This window comes from Hemitrygon akajei, chromosome 27 (assembly GCF_048418815.1).
Source record: "Hemitrygon akajei chromosome 27, sHemAka1.3, whole genome shotgun sequence".
NCBI classification, from domain to species: domain Eukaryota; kingdom Metazoa; phylum Chordata; class Chondrichthyes; order Myliobatiformes; family Dasyatidae; genus Hemitrygon; species Hemitrygon akajei.
This window is the reverse complement of record NC_133150.1, coordinates 39,694,794-39,716,950: the sequence shown is the minus strand read 5'-3', so window position 1 is coordinate 39,716,950 and position 22,157 is coordinate 39,694,794. Positions and strand designations below refer to the sequence as shown.

Genomic DNA, 22,157 nt, shown 5'->3' with positions numbered 1-22,157 from the left:
AGAGGATTTCCCATGCATAAAATCATGTTCACTATCCAAGATCAGATTTTGCCTTTGCAAATTCAGGTAGATCCTGACTCACATAATCACCTCCAGTAAGTTACCACTGATCCTGTGCTCCCCTGCCTGGAATGGGCTGGATCAGTAATCTATTGATTCAGAAATGTGGAAACACACTGAGACATTAGTGGGCAGAGACAATTATGACTCCAATCTAATAAAGGTCATTACTTCTGAAGAGCTGGAAGCTCGTGACAATGCTATTGTCTTCTCATTCCGTGTGGAATTCAATTGTACCAATTGACAGTGTAGCAGATTCCTTAGAACTCCGTGACAGCTTTAAATAAAATATCTTTATTTTTTATTATTATGATTGCATTTCTTATCTTTTGTGTCAGATCCAATGTGATAATAATTTTGTTCTCCTTTACACTTTTGTACCGTAAATGACATGAAATGATCTAGAATCTTGTATCTCCCTGTGTTGATTTGATTTTTCCTGTGCATTTTCTGAGAAACTTCTCCCTCAGTTTCAGGTGCTTTATGGGCAGAAGATAAAGTAAGAGGAGTTGTGGGAAGAGCGGTCACAATCGATTGTCACTATGCACCAATGTACCGTTCACACACAAAGTATTTGTGCCGCATGCGGGATCACCAAATCACATCTTTAGTGAATACAAATGGCCAAAATGAACTGTATGGAAGAATGATATTCAGAGATAACACATTCCAGGGAATATTTACTGTTACAATGGAGAATCTTGCCTCTAATGATACAGGACATTACAGATGTGGAATTACAACATCTGGCAAGCATCCAGTGTTTGACGTGCATCTACAAGTATCTGACGGTAGGTTTCTCATTGATTGACTTGATGTCTCCACTGAAATGTCTGATTCATGTTTTCTCTGGGAAGAGTCAGAACAGCAGGAATATCCTGACTCTCCACAACAGTACAGAGCCCTGCAGCAAGTTGACAAGGGTAAAGAAACCCCTCTCATGTTGCTCTCACCCGGTGCAGGTTCTGACCCACTGATGAGACACCAATTTCCAGTTGAAAGCTCAGTGTATTTTCCTGCCTCTGAACTCCATTAAATGTCACCCTGTCAGAGGAGGAGGCCTTTGCTATCCTGAGGCATATCAGTGTGGATCTATCCCCAGGGCCTGCTAAGCTGTTCCCTCGGACCTCATGGGAGACAGGTGCAGAAAATACCTGGGCCCTGACAAACATATTTAAGCTATTCTTAGCAACAGGAGAGGTACCAGAGGGTCAGAGAGTAGCCAATGTTGTTCTGCTGTTTAAAAAAGGCTCTAAGCATAAATTAGGAAATTGTAGGGCAGTGAATCTCACATCAGCTGCAGGAAAGTTATTGGAATGTATTCTAAGTGACCGGATAGATATATCATATTTGGACAGACATGGGCTGGTTAAGAATAGTCAGCATGGCTTCGTGTGTGGTAGTACGTGTCTAATCAAACTTGCAGATTTCATCGAGGAGGTTACAAGGAAAGTGGATAAAGGGAAGGCAGTGGATGTTGTTTACGTAGACTTTAGCAAGGCATTTACCCTCTCCTAAACATCGACATCCTTTCCACAGGGTTGCAAACAGAACTACTTATTATTGCTCTCAATGTGACCTACCCAAAGTTTTATGAAGCTACAAAATGCCTTGTCAGCTTTAGTCTCCAACATCAATTGAATTGAATCTGTTCTTTATATCCTTCACATACATGAGGAGTAAAAACCTTTATGTTGTGTCTCCATCTGAATCTGCAATGTGCAATTTATAGTCATTTGTCAATATAGCATAGAAATACAATTGTATCAGCATGAATTCATCAGTCTAATGGCCTGGTGGAAGAAGCTGTCCCAGAGACTGTTGGTCCTGGTTTTAATGCTGCGGTACCGTTTCTGGGATGGTAGCAGGTGGAACAGTTTGTAATTGGGATGATTTGGGTCCCCAAAGATCCTTTGGGCTCACGTCTGTCACTGTAAATGTCCTGAATAGTGGGCAGTTCACATCCATCGATGCGCTGGTCTGTCCGCACCATTCTCTACTGAGTCCTGAGATTGAGTGAAGTACAGTTCGCATCTGCAGCAGTGATGCAGCCAGTCAGGACGCTCTCAGTTGTGCCCCTGTAGAAAGTCCTTAGGATTTGGGGACTCATGCCAAACTTCTTCAACCGTCTGAGTTGAAAGTGGTCCTGTTGTGCATTTTTCACCACACAGCTGGTCCTCGGTGATGTGTAATACTGAAGAACTTAAAGCTGTTAACCCTCTCAGCTCCAGATCCATTGATGTCAATAGGGGTGAGCCTGTCTCCATTTCTCCTATAGTCCACAACCAGCTCCTTTGTTTTTGTGACATTGAAGGAGAGGTTGTTTTCTTGACAGGGTGATGACTTCTTCTCAGTTGGCCGCCTTGTTATTATTTGAGATAAGGCCAATCATTGTAATGTCTGTGGCAAATTTAATTAGCAGATTGCAGCTGTGGGTCCAAGGGCCAGGAGTCATCCCAATAAATCTGTTCTGAACTTCCTCCAATCAGTATATCCATCCTTAATCTGGATGAATAAAATTACACAGAGTACTCCAGACACGGTCTCAACAACACCGCCTGCAGTGCAACAGGAATTCATTCTATCAAAACTCCAAACCTCTTGCAATAAAGCACTGTACACCATTTACTTTTCTTACAAACAATGATCCAGAAACTTTTTTTCTATTTGTTCAGAAGACACCTGGATGTCTTTTTTCACTCATTTGCAGTTTTTTTTTAATGTACTGTAGATAACAGTCTGTTTTTAGGCTCCTTATATTGAGGTTCATAACCTAATACTGTCCCATTGACAAAGTCTTGGCCCCACATTCATCTATCTATATATATTTGGAGAGCCCTGATATCATCATCAACCCATACTTTTTTAAGTCATTGGCAATATAATGGTTACTTGAAAACAAACCAAAAACTTAGAGAGTGAGGGACTCGAAGCTGTATGATGCATTTCCAAATAACTGTGCTCCAAGTTGAAGAAAGTATTTTGATTCTTTATTTTGAAAAAAGTAAAACAAATGATCTTGTACAGTGATATTCAAAATTAGCATAACCAAATCAGGGAAGTTATGAATTAGTGGTAAAAAAATATATATATTATCACCGGTTCACTCCCCCTCAGCTAAACTGAACTAACTAACAAGGTCACAGCCTGAATACCAGTCTGTCTCTACCACACCACAACCCTCAGGATGTATTACCAGAACCCATAATAACCTCACAAGATACAATAGCGTCAGACAGAAAACCGATTAATGGTTCCTGCAGTCAAATTTGGACATCTGACAATCTGCTTTCTCTTCAAGTTATTTAAGTAAATCTTGAGGACCAAGTAGGAAACTTTCAAATGTGGAAACTTCAAGCAGTTCACGATATGCATCTTCTGAGCGTGAATAAGATCCATTTATTTTGACTCTTTTTATTGATTCAATAGCTGGTTTTTAATCCATGCTAACACACATCTCCAAGTATCATGAAATCTAATAAATGCCTCAAAGATAATTTAACCTTCCCGAAACCATTTTGACCAATTCCTTAATTACAGACTCCAGCATTTTGCCAAGAACACATGTTAAGCTGGTGGGGATCTGACACTTACTTTTTGTTTTTCTGCCTTGGAGTCATGGAGTTTTACAGCACCGAGGAAAGCCTTTTGGCCCAACTTGCCGATCAAATTGTCTACTTGAGCTAGTCCTGTTGCTCTACATTTCACGTGCATGCCCAGAAATCTTTCCAATCAATTTATCTATCCAAAGGTTTTTAAAATGTTGTGTTCTATTGCTTCTGGTAGGTCGTTCCATTCACCACCACCCTCTGAAAAAAGTTGTCATTCAGATTCTTTTTAAATCTATTCCCTTCTACTTTAAAACTGTGTACTCTGTTTCAGACTCCCATATTTTGGGAAAAATGACTCTGATCTGGTAGTAGTCAGCCATCGATCCCAGGGCATCATGAGTTTGCCCCTCTGGTGAACTATGTCCTCTCCATGACACAAGCCTGGGCGGCAAGATTTGAAGAACCGGCTGTTGTCCATGCAGCGAGTTCCCCCCCTCTCCATGTCACTGATGTAGTCAAAGGGAAGAGCAGGCGCCGATACAGCTTGGCACCAGTGTCATCGCAGAAGTTGCCTGAGTGAAGTTGTAAACAACATCAAAGTGTCTTAGTAATCCCAGCTCCAGATTTTTTCCTCAGGATTTATTCCCGAAACCTTTCCCATGGGTGGGTATGTCCACAAGGCAGTGGAGGTTTCAAATCAGTTTTCCTTCTCCTAAGCAGACTGCCAACCAAGGCTGATGAACGCCACCTGGCAAAGGTAACTGGTTTTGAGGCACCAGTGGTCCGCTTGTGTCCCTTCTCTTGTCAATAGAAACAGTTCCACTGGGCCTAGTAGCTAAGCCACACTTGAAGGCCAAGAGTTGGACTTTGTTATCAGAGGCTGTTAGAGACATACGTCATTTGGAGCACTTTATAGTTAATGAGACCTTATCGCCACTTCCACCTCCATCTATGACAAGCTTAGCATGACCACTTTAATAAGTCTCTGTAAGGTCACCCCTCTGCCTTGAACACTCAAAGGAAAAAGGCCCAGGCCTATCTGGTCCCTCTTTCTACATCAAAACCTTCCAGTCTCTGTAACATACTTGTGAATATTTTCTGCATCTTTTCTAACTTAGTTACACCCTGCGCACACCAGGTCCCAGAACTACACACACTATTCCAAGTGCTGTCACACCAGGCTCCTGTAAACAGTAAAATGACATCATAACTCCTGTAATCATTTCCTTGAAGAATGACTGTAAGCAAACCGAGCATCACCTTCACCACCCAGTCTCTGTGTCTTCATTTCCAGGGAATTATGCATATGTCCTGTGTTGTACAACATTTTCACGGAGAAACCAGTCATTCACATGCAAAGTTGGATAAGTGATAGGAATCAGAAAGCAGTGCTGGAGGGTTGTTTTTCATCCTGGAGGCCTGTGAGCAGTGGTGTGCTGCCGTGATCACTGCTGGGGCCACTGTTGCTTGTTATCTATATTAGTAACTTGTATAAGAAGTTATCAGGCAGGTTAGTAATTAGTAGGTGAAATGAAAATTATGAAGAAACTTATCTAACTTATCAGTTTTTTTCAACAGGAAAAGTAGGCTGGGAAATGGATGGGGAATTTAACCTTGGCAATAGTGAAGTGTTACTTTTCAGAAGTTAAGCTAGGACAGGGTTACACAGTAAATGGCTGGGATTGCGGAGTGTTGTAAAAACAATCAGACCTAAGTGTCAAAAGTATAAAGCTCTTCAAAAGTGGTGACAGAGTTAAACTTGGTGTGAAACAGCCATTTGGCATACTTGCCTTAATTGTTTAGAGGATAGAGAAAGATAGTTAGGAGATCATAGTTACAGCTGTACAAGTTATTGGTGGGACTACAACTGGAGAATTGTGTGCAGATCTGGTCTCCAAGCTGCAGGGAGGATGCCCTTGAGCTGGAAAGATAACAAAAAGGTGTTACCAGGACTGGAATTGTTGAGTTAGTAGGAGATGCTGGATAGGCTGAGTTTTTTTCCTATGAAGGGTAGGATGCTGAGGGGAGTGAGCTTATTGAGGTATAGATATTCACGAGGGGAATTGACAATGTAAATGTTCACAGTATTATGTTCTATAGTGGTTTGGTCTAAAGGTAGAGGAAGAGAGGGGAAGGATATAACAAGAATCTACGGAGAATGTTTTTCACACAGAGGGTAGTGGGTATATGGAATGAGTTGTTCGAGGAAGTGGTAGAAGTGGGTACAGTAAAAATGAATAAAAGATTTCTATACCAGCATGTATATAGAAAAGGGAAATGGGACTAATACAACCAGGTGCACTAGCTCAGGCTGGTCAATGTGTCTGAGTTGAGCTGAAGGGCCTGTTCCCATACTGTATAACTCTCTGATGCTCAATGACATTTGTCTGACCAATATTAGAACAGGAACAGAAGAGATTCTGCAGATGCTGGACAACAAGAGCAACATGTACAAAATGGTGAAGGAAATCAGCAGGTCAGGCAGGATCAATGAATGAAATCAACAGTTGATGTTTCAGGCTGAGATCCTCATCAGAAATGTCAACAGTTTATTCATTTCCATAGATACTGCCAGACCTGATGAGTATGAGTTGCTTCAGATCAAAAGGGCACAGTTTCAGACATGATGAGGGGTCTCTTTCTGAAGTTTATCAACTTGCTTGAATGAGCACACACGCACACGCACACGCACACACACACACACACGCACACACACACACACACACACACACACGCTCATTGCAAGTGAAGCAGCTGGGATCTCTGTGGACTTTTGAAAGGCCGACATGTTCTGGGGTAATTGAAAGTTCAACACTGCCGCTCCCCCTCAGTACTGCAGTGGAAGGTCAGCCCTGGGTTTCTGCTCAGGACTCTGGAGTGGGAAGTGAACCCACAATGTAGTGACACAGGGGAGAGAGCACTGACACAGTAACAGCACTGACTGCACTTCAGACCAAAATCATTGGCTGTGGTGTCAGGGACCACATGCTGGACATGACCTGGACCTGTTTTCATCATCATGTTCCAAAATATTTTTGCATTACATTGCTCTTTTTCTCCTAAATCTGAAAACGCCTTCCTCAGTTTCAGGTGCATTGTGGGCAGAGGAATGTGTAAGAGGAGTTGTGGGAAGAGCGATCACAATCGATTGTCACTATAAAGCAATGATCTGCTCACAGACAAAGTATTGGTGCCATAGATGGATTCAACAATGTTCAATTTTAGTGGAAACAAATAGGCAACACAGACGGAGTGGCAATCAATTGTGATCACTCTTCCCACAACTCCTCTTACAGATTCCTCTGCCCACAATGCACCTGAAACTGAGGGAGGCATTTTCAGATTTGAGGGCCACAGCCAGTGATTTTGGTGTGAAGTGCAGTCAGTGCTGTTACTGTGTCAGTGCTCTCTCCCCTGTGTCAGGACATTGTGGGTTCACTTCCCACTCCAGAGTCCTGAGTGCATGTGCGTGTGTTTAGACAATTTTATAAACTTCACAGAAAAACCCCTCATGATGTCTGAAACTGTGCCCTTTGGATCTGAAGCAAATTTTAAATATTGAACCTGTCAAGTATTTCTACATGTAGTTAGAAGGTGATGCAACAGTGGTCATTAGTACTTTAGTGCTGGAAATCCATGTGTGATTTCAATAACTGTTGGGATACAATGAGTGCTTAAATCCAATTTATTATATCTGGAATTATAAAATGATGTAACAATAATAATATTAACAAACCACATATCAATAATGATATTTTTCAACTACCAGACTGTCAAAATCCCATCTGGATCAGAAAGGTCTTTAGGGACAGAAATCACTCATCCCTCCCCACTCTGGTTTACCTTTGACTCCAGACCTAGTAATGTTTTTTACTAATTGCCCCACTGGAATAGCCCAGGAAATAGACTGATTTCAAGACAATAACATTGGTTGTCATACCTGCAAAGTGAAATCAGATTCCAGCAATGGTAGACCTGATTTTCCTGCTCAATAACCTCAGGGGATTTCTCCACGTGGACATATTCTTCCCACACCTGGCTCCACACTGTTCCTCTTTTCTCCTTATCTGCTCCCACCTCTCACTCACCTTCAAATTCCATCCATTTTCCTCTCCATTCTACTTGCCTGTCGTACTTCATCCCTCCTCGGCTCCAACTACCTTGTGGACCCAGTTTCACACCTGTCCCTCTCCTGCTTACATTCGCTCACTCTCCTCTCACACTTGATGCAGAGTCTCGACCCAAACCATTGACATTTCCCCTCCCTTTGACGAATGCTGTTTGACCCACTGAATTCCTCCAGGAGTGTACTCTGAACTCCAGTTTCTGACACCTTTAGTGTCTATAGGTTTTTAAGCACTGTTGTGGAAACAGTGTATGAATCCCAATCCAACACTGATGATGTTGTCCAGCGCTGTCTGTAACTCACCAGGTAGGAAATCAATCAGGAGAATCAATGTCCACAGCATTTTATTCACAGAGACACAGCCAGGACCTGTCTGTCCTCAGAGAGAAATGAATGAAATAAAAATAAAGAAGAAGGCAGCAGGAAATTTGATCCAAAAAAAACAACAGTGACACAATTGGTGTGTGGTATGTGACAATCTGTAAACAAAAGTTACAACAAAATACAAGCCCTTCGACCCACAATGCTGTGCTGAACATGTACTTACTTTAAAAATTACCTCAGCTTACTAATAGCCCTCTATTTTTCTAAGCTCTTAAAAGACCCTCATGTGTCCGCCTCCACCACCGTTGCCGGCAGCCCATTCCACGCACTCACCACTCTCCGCGCAAAATACTTGCCCCTGACATCTCCTCTGTACCTACTTCCAAACAACTTAAAACTGTGCTCTCTCATGATAGTCATTTCAGTCCTGGGAAAAGGTCTCTGCCTATCCACAAGATTAATGCCTCTCATCATCTTTTTACAGTCTATCAGGTCACCTCTCAGCTTCCGTCGCTCAAAGGTGAAAACGCCAAGTTCCCTCAACCTATTCTCATAAGGAATGCTCACCAATCCAGGCAACATCCTTGTAGATCTCCTCTGAACTCTTTCTATGGTTTTCACATGCTTCCTGTGGTGAGGTGACCAAAACAAGCACAGTACTCCAAGTGGGGTCTGACCAGTGTCCTATATAGCTGTAACGTTATCTCTCAGCTCTTGAACTCAATCCACTGATACCACTGATCCTCCACACTGCAAAGAATTTTACCATTAATACTATATTCTGCCATCATATTTGACCTACCAAAATAAACCACCTCACACTTATCTGGGTTGAACTCTATCTGACAATTCTCAGCCCAGTTTTGCATCCTATCGACATCCTGTTGTAACCTTTGACAGCCCTCCACACTATCCACAACACCCCTAACCTTAGTGTCATCAACAAATTTACTAACCCAAACCTCCGCTTCCTCATCCAGGTCATTTATAAAAATCATGAAGCGAAAGGGTCCCAGAACAGATCCCTGAGGCACACAACTGGTCACCAACCTCCATGCAGAATATGACCTGTCTATAACCACACTTTGCCTTCTGTGTGCAAGCAGTTCTGGACCCATAAAGCAAGGTCCCTTTCTCTTTAATCCTTGCATGGGATACCTTGCAGAAATCCATATACACTACATCTACTGCTCTACCTTCATCAATATATTTAGACATGTCCTCAAAAAATTCAGTTAGGCTTGCAAGGCACGATGTGCCTTTGACAAAACCATGCTGACTATTTCTAATCTTATGATGCCTCTCCAAATGTTCATAAATCTTGCCTCTCAGGATCTTCTCCATCGAATTACCAACCAGTGAAGTAAGACTCACTGGTCTATAATTTCCTGAGCTATCTCTACTCCCTTTCTTGAATAAGGGAACAACATCTGCAAACTTCCAATCCTCTGGAACCTCTCCTGTCCCCATTGATGATGCAAAGATTGTTGCCAGAGGCTCAGCAATCTGTTCCCTCACTTCCCACAGTAGACTAGGTTATAACTTGTCCGGTCCTGGTGACTTATACAACCTGATGCTTTCCAAAAGCTCCAGCACATCCCTTTTCTTAATGTCTATCTGCTCAAGCTTTTCAGTCCACTGTAAGTCATCCCTACAATGGCCAAGATCCTCTTCCGTAGTGAATACTGAAGCAAAGTATTCATTAAGTACCTTCGCTCCCTCCTCCGGTTCCATACACACTTTTCCATTGTCACACTTGATTGGTTCCCTTGCTGCTCACATACTTGTAGAATTCCTTGGGGTTTTCCTTAATCCTGCTCACCAAGGCCTCCTCATAGCCCCTTCTGGCTCTCCTAATTTCATTCTTAAACTTCTTCCTGCTAGCCTTATAATTTTCTAGATCTCTATCATTACCTAGTTTTTTGAACTTTTGATAAGCTTTTCTTTTCTTCATGACTAGATTTTCAAATGCCTTTGTAAACCACAGTGCCTGTGTTCTACCATCCTTTCCGTCTTGGAACATTCCTGTGATATTTGCATTAATGACCAGGTGAAAATTTATACCTAATAAAGTGGCAGAAGAATGTTTCATTTTCAGATGTTCATTCAGTGTCTGAATGTTTAATTGTTTCCTGCAGAACCTGTGTCTGTTCCTGTGATTCAATATCTATCACCAGCAAATGTCTCACGTCTCGGGAACTCCGTATCACTTTCCTGTGAGTCCTTCCAGGGATCCCTTCCCATTCAGTACAGATGGTATGAACGAACCTCATCTGGGCATCCAAAGATCTCAGATACCAATGAACTGGCTCTACAGTGTCAATCCTTCAACCACCAGCACCATCAATACTACTGCAATGCCTCAAATTGGTTTGGAGCAAGATCCAGTGCAGTGGTTAATGTGACAGTCTTCAACAACAGTGAGATCTGCAGTTACGTGACAGAAATCAATGGCACCAGTAAGTTCTAATTTCAAGGGAGGATATATTTGAATATTTATTTTTGTTACTCTGTTACTGCTGCTCTTATACTTCTAGGGAGGGCAAGGAATTTCTTTGCATTTGTATAAGCTGCACATTGCAACCTCTGTGAGGTATAAATGAAGTGCAGTGAACAGTTAAGTCTGGCACTTCCTCCAGGAAGAAGTAGATCATCTCAAACATATGGTAGTTGTATTTGCATGTCCAGACAAATTGAGAACATTCCTTTCATACTTTTCTCTATGGTTTGAGAAGACTAGAATAGGTGTTGAGATATGAGACAGTGACACTCTCATAAAAGCAAAAGGAACAATTATAAAATTGCAAATATTGGTTGGATTGACAGAAATTTGGCAATGTCAGGGGCACACTTGAGTGTGGTTGCTACTACTAAGGGGAAGGTACATGGGAAGCTGAGGGATCTGCAGGTAGATGAATCATTTGGACCAGATTGTCTATAACTCAAGGTTCTGAAAGAGTTACATAAAGAAATTGTGGAGGCATTAGTGGTGACCTTTCAAGAATAATTAGATTCTGGAATGTTCAAAGGACTGGAAAATTGGAAATATCAGCCCACTCTTTAAGAAAGGAGGGAGGCAAAAAGGAGGAAATTGTCGACCAGTTAGCATGACATCAGTGGTTGGGAAGGTGTTGGAGTCCATTGTTATGAAAAGGATTTTGGGGTACTTGGATGTATATGATCAAATATGGTTTCCTTATGGGGAAATCATGCCTGAAAAATCAGCCTCAGACTGCAAGGACATCCCTTTGTTTTATTTCTTTCCTGATAGAGTACTGAGTACGTCCTTCTAGCCCTTTGGGCCACAGCACCGAAGGAACCCACGACAAACCCATTAAGTGTAACTTAATCACAGGGCAATCTGTAAAGACCAATTTGCCTCATCAGCCTGTCTTTGGACTGTGGGAAGAAACAGGACCACCTTGGAGGTAACACCACACATTCCATATGGAGGATGTACAGACACCATACATTTAGAACAGAGATAAAGAAGAACTTCTGTAGCCAGAGTGTGTTGAATCTGTGGAATTCAATACCATACATGGCTTTTGAGGCCAAGTCACTGGGTATAATTAAAGTGTAGCTCAATAGTTTATTGTTTAGGAAAGGCATCAAAGATTATGAGGAGAAATCAGGAGAATGGAATTGAATGGGATAATAAATCAGCCTTGACAGAATAGTGGAGCAGACTGTATGGGCCAAATGGCCTAATTCTCCTTTTATGTCTTACATTCTCATTGCCTTTGGTCGTCTCTAGTTTGTGACTACCTGAGCCGCCCAGGTAAATTACTAATTGCTGAAACTGAGTCTCTGGCTGTTGAATAAAAAACCTCACTCACTTTGAGATGTGAGCAGGGAATCCATTACTTCTATTTGAGTCTATGTACGATGTGAACAAGCCTGCTGTAGTTCATAATTCTAACATGGAAAATAAACCTTAAAATCCCCTTTAAACACTAAAGGAATGCCAATCCAAGGCGAGGGACAGGCCAGTGTTCAGCTTGCTGCACCCCGAGGTTTATTTGCCTTCATGGTGAACTGAAGCTGTGGCTTGAAATTAACGGGCTCCTGAATTGGTTAGAATGATGATTGGCTTCTTGCCTATGGCTTCAGCATTATGAATTTCAGTTCCAAACGTTATTTGCTTTCTTTGATTTGCTCTTTTTTCTGCATATTGTGTGTTTGACAGTCCTTTTCCAATGGGTTCTATTGTTTTTTTTTGTTTTATGGTTGCCAGGAAGGAGGTGAATCTATGCAATGAAATAGAACTCTGAATTTAACCTTTCAAAAGTGTGTTCCAGTTTAGAGAGGATGCTGCAGAGTCAGAGAGTTACAGGTTATGGAAACAGGAGCTTCACCACAAATTGTCGATGCTGACCACAGTGTCTTCCTGAGCTTCGCGCATTTCCCTGCAATTGGCCTTTATCCTTCTAAAACTTCTCTGTACATGATCTTGTCCAAATGCATTTTAAATAGTGTATTTGTACCCATCTCTAGCACTACACCTGGCAATTTCTTCCACGCACACACTGCTCTGTGTGGAAAACACTGCTGCTCCGGGCTATCTGAGAATTTCCCCTCACTCCTTATGCCGAGGGTCTCTAGTTTTTGACTCCCCTACCCTGGAATAAAGACTGTGACTATCCACAATACCTTTCCCAACAAAATAAAGTAACACAATAAAATCCATGTAAAACCACACACAACAAAGACTGACAAAAAAACAATATGCAAAAGATGACAAATCGTGCAAAGAATAAAAACAAACTATTGACGAACCTTGTGGCATGGGCCCCAAGACTCCAGCACCTTTTCACCTGATGGTAGTACTGAGAAGAGAGGGAGAGAGGTCAAAAGTAAACAGGCACGACAGGCTCTAGTGGCGGGGGGGGAGCTTGCTGGCACTGAGTAATGGGGCTGAACACCGGCTCATTTTCCAAATCCCTTTGTAAACTTTTTCCACTGTCCACTGCACTACAGTGTCAACCATAATATAGAAATCAAACCATCTGCATTTTCATTCCAAATTATTAATATTGATGACAAAGTCGCTCCACTACCACAATCTGACTCCTTCCACCAAGCCTATTCAGTATCCATCCAGATAGCTTACCATGAGATCTCACATTACAGAGCAGTCTACCTTGCAAGGTATGGTCATAAGCCTTTCTAAACTCAACTACTAAATTCTAAGATCCTGTCCTTATCTGTTCCTTTGATCATCTCTCAAAGAAAACTCAGTCAAATATTTTTGAGAGAAGAATTCCCATGTTCACTATCCAAAATCAGTTCTTGCCTTGGCAAATACAGGTAGATCCTGTTTCACACAATCACTTCCAGTTAAGTTACCCACCAGTGATCTTTTGCTCTCCAGCCTAAAATGGGATTGGATCAGTAATCTATTGACTCAGAAATGTGAAAACACACTGAGGCATTCGTGGGCAGTAACAATGATGACTCCAATCAAATAAAAATCATTACTTGTGAAGAGCTGTGAGCATGTGATGAGGGACAATGCTGTTGTCTTCTCAGAAAATGTGGAATTCAATTATACCAATTGACAGTGTAGCAGATTCCATAGAACACAGTGACAGTTTTAAAAGAAATACCTTTATTATTACGATTGCATTTCTTACTTTTTCTGTCAGATCCAGTGTGATAATGATTTTGTTCTCCTTTACACCTTTGTACAGTAAATGAAATGAAATAATCTAGAATCTTGTATCTCCCTGTGTTGATCTGATTTCACCTGTGCATTTTCTGAGAAACTTCTCCTTCAGTTTCAGGTGCTTTATGGGCAGAAGATAAAGTAAGAGGAGTTGTGGGAAGAGCGGTCACAATCGATTGTCACTATGCACCAATGTACCGTTCACACACAAAGTATTTCTGCCGCATGTGGGGTCACCAATGCACATCTTTAGTGAATACAAATGGCCAAAATGAGCAGTATGGAAGAATGACAATTCGAGATAACACAACTGAGGGATTATTTACTGTTACTATGGAGAATCTTGTCTCTAATGATACAAGGCATTACAGATGTGGAATTACAACATCTGGCAATCATCCAGTGTTTGACGTGCATCTGCAAGTATCTGACGGTAGGTTTCTCATTGATTGACTTGATGTCTCCACTGAAAGGTCTGATTCATATTTTCTCAGGGAAGAGTCAGGAATATCCGGAAGCTCTGCAGCAGTACCGAGCCCTGCAGCAAGTGGACAAGAGTAAACAAATCCCTCTCATGTTGCTCTCACCCAGTGGAGGGTCTGACCCACTGATGGGACACCAATTTCCAGTGAAAGCTCAGCATATTTTCCCGCCTCTGAACTCCCTGAAATGCCACTCTGTCAGAGGAGGAGGCCTTTGCTATCCTGAGGCATATCAGTATGGATCTATCCCCAGGGCCTGCTAACGTGTTCCCTCAGACCTCAAGGAAGACACGTGCGGAAAATACCTGGGCCCTGACAAACATATTTAAACTATTCTTAGCAACAGGAGATGTACCAGAGGATCAGAGTAGCCAATGTTGTTCTGCTGTTTAACAAAGGCTTTAAGCATAAATTAGGAAATTGTAGGGTAGTGAATCTCACATCAGCTGCTGGAAAGTTATTGGAATGTATTCTAAGTGACTGGATAGTTATATCATATTTGGACAGACATGGGCTGACTAAGAATTGTCAGCATGGCTTCGTGTGTGGTAGTACATATCTAATCAAACTTACAGATTTAATCGAAGAGGTTACCAGCAAAGTGGATAAAGGCAAGGCAGTGGATGTTGTTTACGTAGACTTTAGCAAGGCATTTACCCTCTCCTAAACATCCACATCCTTTCCACAGGGTTGCAAACAGAACTACTTATTATTGCTCTCAATGTGACCTACCCAAAGTTTTATGAATCTACAAAATGCCTTGTCAGCTTCAGACTCCAACATCAATTGAATTGAATCTGTTCTTTATATCCTTCACAAATATGAGGAGTAAAAACACTTATGTTGCGTCTCCGTCTGAAACTGCAATGTGCAATTTGTAGTTATTTGTAGCAAATAGTATGTGCAACAGAACAGTCAGTATAGCATAGGCATACAACTGTATCAGCATGAATTCATCAGTCTAGTGGCCTGGTGGAAGAAGCTGTCCCAGAGACTGCTGGTCCTGGTTTTAATGCTGCGGTACCGTTTCTAGGATGGCAGCAGGTGGAACCTGTTTTTAGGTTCCTTACATTGAGGTTCATAACCTCATATTGTCCCATTGACCATGTTTTGGCTCCATATTCATCTATCTATATACAGTTGGGAAGCCCTTAAGTCATCATCAACCCACACTTTTTTATGTCATTTGCAATGCAGTGGTTACTTTAAAACAGACCAAAAACTCAAGAGAGGTGGGACTCGATACTCTATAATGCATTTCCAAATAACTGTATTCCAAGTCAAAGAAAGTACTTTGATCCTTTTATTATGAAGATTCACGAGGGGAATTGACAATGTGAAAGTTCACAGTATTATGTTCTATAGTGGTTTGGTCTAAAGCTAGAGGAAGAGAAGGGAAGGATATAACAAGAGCCTTGGGGCATGTTTTTCACACAGAGTGTAGTGGGTATATGGAAGGAGTTGCTCGAGGAAGTGGTAGAAGTGGGTACAGTAAAAATGAATAAAAGATTTCTATACCAGCACATATATAGAAAAGGGAAATGGGACTAATGCAACCAGGTGGAATTAGCTGAGGCAGGTCAGTGTGAATGAGTTGAGCTGAAGGGCCTGTTCCCATACTGTATAACTCTCTGATGTTCAATGACATTTGTCTGACCAATATTAGAACAGGAACAGAAGAGATTCTGCAGATGCTGGACAACAAGAGCAACATATACAAAATGGTGGAGGAAATCAGCAGGTCAGGCAGGATCAATGAATGAAATCAACAGTTGATATTTCAGGCAGAGACCCTCATCGGAAATGTCAACTGTTTATTCATTTCCGTAGATACTGCCAGACCTGATGAGTTCCCTCAGCATTTTGTAGTAAGTTAGAGCTGCTTTGTCATTGAGAACAGAAACATGATCCTGTTGTATAACTCTCTGACATTTGTCTGCCAAATATGACATCATGCACTCCTGCTTGACCCCATTCGGAAAACACATCCACGTGAGACTGACTTTTCATTCCTTGCCTCAACAGAACGTGAATATTCATTTACAACAGTGTCATCTGCAAGGTAAATCACTTGATTCAGTTTTGCGCAACGGTACAATGTTCTCATTGCTAATTCAATGTTTGGTTCTTTCTGATATTATGCTGTCTGTTCTCTGAGACCAAGCAGTCTGAGTCTTCTCCCTTCTTCTTGCACACTTTATCTCTATGTAGAGCCACACAACATTGTTTTTTTTTCCAATGCATTAATTTGTTTTATGCCTACATCATTTTCTAAATCACAATAACATACATTTTATTGTTTTTACACCTTCTTGCTTTTTGTGCATGCTCTGGTTGATTGATCCTGCAGTTGTTTCAATTTGCAAATTCGCTTATTGGCTTTTGGATTTGTTATGAAATTTGTTGAACTTAATTCCTCCATCCCCACATAAACACCAGTCCAAGAATAATGAGGTGTTTTTTACTGATCAACAATGATTATCTTTCTCAGTTCCATATTCATTCATTTATTTTGTGGCATGTCGTATAATGTGGATGATCATGGTCTTTCCATGACTATGATTGTTTTGGCAAATTTTTCTACAGAAGTTGTTTACCATTGACCTCTTATGGGCAGTGTCTCTATAAGACAGGTTATCCCAGCCATTATCAATACACTTCAGCGATTGTCTGCCTGGCATCATTGGTCGCATAGCCAGTTGCTCATATGACCATCCAGCACCTGCTCCAATGACTTCATGTCACCCACGTCTGTAGAGCTAAGCAAATGCTACTCTTTGCCCAAGGGTGACCAGCAGACTAGCAGAGGGAAGGAGCACCTTAGATCGGGTGTTGTGTAATAACCCAGAACTTATTAGGGTGTTTAATGTAAAGGAAGCATTAGGAGGCAGTGATCATAATATGATTGAATTCATACTGCAGTCTGAGAGGAAGAAGCATAACTCATATGTACCAGTATTGCAATGGAAAAAGTGAATTACAGAGGCATGAGAGAAGAGTTTGTGCAGATGGATTGGAGGAGGATACCGGCAGGGATGACAGCAGAGCAGAGATGGCTGAATTTTCACAAGGCACAGGATAGATTTGTCCCACAGAGGAAGAAGTTATCAAATGACAGGGGTAGGCAACTGTGGCTGACAAAGGAAGTTAAGGACTGCATTAAGGCCATGGAAAGAGCATATTAGGTAGCAAAGGTAAGTGGGTAGTTGGGTGATTGGGGAGCTTTTAAAATCCAAAATAAGGCAACTAAAAAAGCTATAAGAAGCAAAAAGATAAAATATGATAACAGACTGGTCAATAATATAAAACAGGTTACCAAAAGATTTTTCAGTTATATAAAGTGTAAAAGGGAAGAGAGATAATATTGGACCACTGAAAAGTTATACTGGTGAGCTAGTAATGGGGGGCAAAGAAATGGCAAATGAACTTCAGAGGTACTTTGCATCTGTCTTCACTGTGGAAGATACTAGCAGTGTGCCAGAGGTCCATGAGTGTCAGGGAGCAGGAGTGGGTCCCATTGCTATTAGGAAGGGAAAAAGTGCTAGGCAAACTCAAAGGTCTTAACATGGATAAGACACCTTGACCAGATGGACTACATCCCAAAGTCCTGAGAGAGGTTGTTGAAGAGATAATGGATTCATTGGTCATGATCGTTCAAGAATCATTTGATACATGCATGGTCCCAGAGGAATGTAAAGTTGCAACTGTCACTCCACTCTTTGAGAAAGGAGGATTGCCAAAGAAAGGAAATCATAGGCCAGTTAGCCTAAACTCAAGGGTTGGGAAAGAGTTGGAGTCTATTATTAAGGATGAGATTTCAAGTACTTAGAGTCTAATGATCAAATAAGTCAAAGTCAGCATGATTTCTCTGAAGGGAAATCTTGCCTGGCAAATCTATTAGAGTTCTTACAGGAAGTAACAAGCAGGATGGAGAAAAGGGAGGCAGTGGATGTCATTTACTTGGACTTTCAAAGGCATTTGATGAGGTGACACACAGAGGCTGCTTAACAAGATAAAATCCTATGGGGTTACAGTAATGATACAGACATGGATAGCAGAATGGCTGACAGGCAAGAGGCAGCAAATGGGAATAAGAGGGGCCTTTTCTGGTTGGCTACCAGTAACCTGAGGTGCTCCTCAGGGATCAGTATTGGACTGCAATTTTTCATATTGTTTCTCAATGATTTAGATAATGGAGTTGATGGCTTTGTGGCAAAGTTTGCGGATCATAGAAAGATAGGTGCAGTGATAGGTAGTGCTGAGAAAGCAATGCAATTGCAGCAGGACTTAGACCAAATTGGAAGGATGGACAAAATGTGGCAGATGGAATACAGTGTTGGGAAATGTATGATAATGCATTTTTTTATAAAGGAATAATAGTGCGCATCATAATCTACCTGGGGAGTAGTTTCAAACATCATAGTTCCAGAAGGACTTAGGAGACTTCGTGTAAGACTCCCAGAAGTTTAATTTACAGCATGAACCTGTGGTAAAGAAGGCAAATGCAATGTTGTCATCTCTTTTAAGGAGAATAGAATATAAAAGCAAGGAGATAATGTTGAGTGTTTATAAGACTCTAATCAGGCTGCACTTGGAATATTGTCTGCAGTTTTATGTCCCATATCTCAGAAAGAATATGTTGTCTTTGGAGAGAATCCAGAGGAGGTTCACGAGGATGATTCCTGGAATGAAGGACTTAAAATAGGAGGAGCCTCTGTTCCTTTGGGCCTGTACTAAATGGAATTTAGAAGAAAGCGTGGGGATTTCATGAAGCCTACCAAATGCAGAAAGGAATAAATAGGGTGGATGTGGAGTGGATGTTTCCTATGGTAGGGGTATAGAGGCCACAGCCTCAAAATTTATGTCTGACCCTTTAGAACAGAGGTAAGGAGGAAATGTTTAGCCAGAGAGTAGTAAATCTGTGGAATGCTCAACCACATATTGCAGTGAAGGCCAAGTCTGTCCGTATATTTAAGGTGGGAGTTTATCGTTTTCTGATAGCTCAGGACATCGAAGGATATGGCGAGAAGGCAGGTGTATGGAGTTGAGTGGAATCTGGGATCAGCCGTGATGGAATGGCAGAGCAGACTCGATGGGATGAATGGCTTAATTCTGCTCCTTTGTCTTAAGGTCTTACACCTCCTTTGGTAGAGACGTATTTCCACCCCACAACACTATATTAATCATTCTAATTTGTCTGCATTATTTCATCTCCCTTCTCCCTTTCACCATCAGTCACACATCATTTATTATCTGTCACATCTATCCACATGGACTCTATCACTGTCTTCCTTATGGTAGTGTCCACTTCCTTCAACTGTATCTCTTTATCATCGTCGCACCTCTGCATTTCACAATTTCCTTCTCATCCTTTACAAAATTTATTTTCATTTTGCAATTTCTGATTCACAGTCCTCATTTTTCTGCAGCCATGTTCTAGTAATTAGATCTGTAACTGATCATCAGAGGTTATTTTCTTTCTTTCTCTCTGTTGGACAATAGTTTAGCCTTCTGTTTCAACCTCCCCCCCCCCCCCCACCCGACTCAGCTGCTTTACCTCACTCCACTCCATTAAGATTACAGTGGAACAGGAAGCAAACGTTTCAAACACAAAGCCACCTCATTTCCTCACACTGATTCTATATCTCCTCCCCTTTGCTCAGTTTCATGATGTGGAAGGTGGGTCGTTGGCTGCTCTTCGCTCTGCTGATGATCAGCACGATTTCAGTCATGTGGGTCGCAAGGGAAACTAAGGTAGGCTTATGGAATCACTTTCAAATATACTGATCATGATATAACTCAGCTTTGACATGCTCTCTTGTGTGTAGCATGCTTCATGTCAATGTATGGAATGCTTGCTTCAGACAGAATTTCATAGTGAGTGAAATAAAGCAGAGATCCCATTGTTGGAGAATCTGATGGGTTGGCCATTGCTTTTTGCAGAGACGTGATGAATCTGATCCTCACAGCCTGGTGCTCCAGGAGGTAAAGTGAAGACTCCCAGATTACACTGACTGTGCTGGAATTTTGCATCAAGATAAAATATTAGTTTTACTGCCCATTTTGTGCTGTGAGAATACAACTGTTGACTCCATGAAGATAAAAAAAATAACAAGACGATGTCGTCATCCTTCAAGGCAATGACTTTGACTTTTGAATTCCTTCTCCAACATGTTACCCTCATTGATATCAATATTACAGCAGTTTTCCCAAACCCAGCAAAAATGTTAAACCTTATATAACTGTGAACTGATTAATATCCTTTTACACTGTTAAACTTTGTTCTATAGATTCAAATGCCTGCAAATGTTGTTTATACTAATAACCAATGAATGATAATAAATTAAGATGCTTCTTCATAAACTGATATTATCAGTTTATATTTGAACTGTAATGCATTTATGGGAAATAGATCACATTCAAGTTCTTAGACTTCCTTTTGCTGTCAACAGTTGTGAATCTTCATTAAAGTGAAAGTTAATCACTCATTCTGACATTCCATTAGAACAATTTTATGAAGTATCAGCTTTACTTTTATCTCGTCAGAAGCTGTCTGACCTACTGGGTATTTCTATTATTCACAGATTTCATTTTATGGTTGATAGTTCAAATTTTATTTTCAATCAACCATCTTAAATGAATATGCATGAATACAGACAAATGAAACAGCGTTACTCTGGGACCAAGATACAAAACATAGTACCAATAGTCACACACAGCACAAAGAACCTACAACACATTTAAGATATTAGTAAAATGCAGCCACGTTGATTGAAAATGCCATCATCTTATTTTATTTGTGTGTTCAGAAATACTGATCCATAGCACAGTGATTGCTGTGAAGAACTATTCAATGTGGGTACAATTGATGTCACTGTACAAGGGTGTTAAAGTACAAAGAGCAATAGAAAGTAATATAGGGAGCTGAATACAATGAGTGATGCACAACATGATGCATCTTGTATCAGTCAACAGGGTGTCAACTTCCAAACAGGAGATGTTGTGTATCTCAAAGCCAATCTGTGACTGTAACGCAAGATTGTACAATAATTCATCTTACTTAAAAATGAAAGAAGGAGAACACCATTGCTGTAATCATGAATTTAGAAAACATAGATTACTCACCCTAATCAGGTACAAATGATCAGGTGACATAACATCCTTCACCTGATTTGTGAGAAACTGATGCAATATGACCAGAGTCTGTTTTGAGTTCATAACCTCTTCAGGTCACGGTTATCTCATGAGTGTTGATTAGCCACAGATATTTCCAGATGCAGTTGCCCCACCGATGGATCCGGACCTGTTAAACCTGAGCTTGTCAATGCTCTTCAGGAAGGATTGCCTCAAAATGGAGCCTTACACTATCATTGGGCATCACAGAGCACCTCAGAGACACAGAGTGGTAAACATTGCAAGATTCCATTGTTCAGTTTACAGGATTGAGCTTTGGTTTGAGCAAATGTGATTAAACAGCATTTTGACTCATTTCATTGAATTGTTGTAAGGTGTTGAAACTCTAATCTACCAGTGAAACACAGGATGTGATTCATATCCACACACTTGTTCTCATCAGCACCGGGTTCTGTGGTTTGCTGAGCAGTTTTCTGATGTGATGGTGCAATCAAGGAAGAGGGTGGAAGAAGTTGCCATTCTGGAGTACCCACTGCAGTATCTCCACACTGTGTTTCATAAGGAAAGTACAGAGGACAGAGGTTCCAGACAAAGACCTTTACTGGAAATAACCATCAAACAGCTAACAAGAGTGCCTGCCTGATACAGCAATGTTCATACGATGTGATGCACACAATTCATGCAGTCCCGTGAGTCTGTTGGGGGCATCTACTAAGGTCTTTTAAGAGTCTCCTAGATAGATAGATAGATAGATAGATGGAGCTTAGAAAAATAGAGGGCTATGGGTAACCCTAGGTAATTTCTAAAGTGAG

The 22,157-nt window shown here is 41.2% G+C and overlaps 1 protein-coding gene and 1 long non-coding RNA gene across 2 annotated transcripts in view; both read left to right on the top strand.

Annotated features, from left to right (window-relative positions):
• Positions 1–22,157, top strand: part of LOC140717034 (uncharacterized) — a 44,099-nt gene that overhangs the window by 14,215 nt on the left and 7,727 nt on the right. The window lies entirely within an intron of this gene.
• LOC140717033 (polymeric immunoglobulin receptor-like) lies at positions 537–20,658 on the top strand. Its single transcript, XM_073030217.1, has 6 exons — positions 537–851; positions 10,200–10,520; positions 13,842–14,162; positions 16,237–16,273; positions 19,875–19,965; positions 20,155–20,658. The coding sequence occupies exons 1-6, from the start codon at positions 611–613 to the stop codon at positions 20,203–20,205; spliced, it is 1,062 nt and encodes a 353-aa protein (XP_072886318.1). The 5' UTR covers positions 537–610; the 3' UTR covers positions 20,206–20,658.

Bases quoted from the DNA above. Each gene is read 5' to 3' on its own strand.
- LOC140717033 (XM_073030217.1), top strand. From the start codon at position 611: ATGTACCGTTCACACACAAAGTATTTGTGCCGCATGCGGGATCACCAA. The intron at 852-10,199 runs GTAGGTTTCTCA...TGTTTCCTGCAG, and splicing joins GCATCTACAAGTATCTGACG to AACCTGTGTCTGTTCCTGTG. The intron at 14,163-16,236 runs GTAGGTTTCTCA...TTGCCTCAACAG, and splicing joins GCATCTGCAAGTATCTGACG to AACGTGAATATTCATTTACA.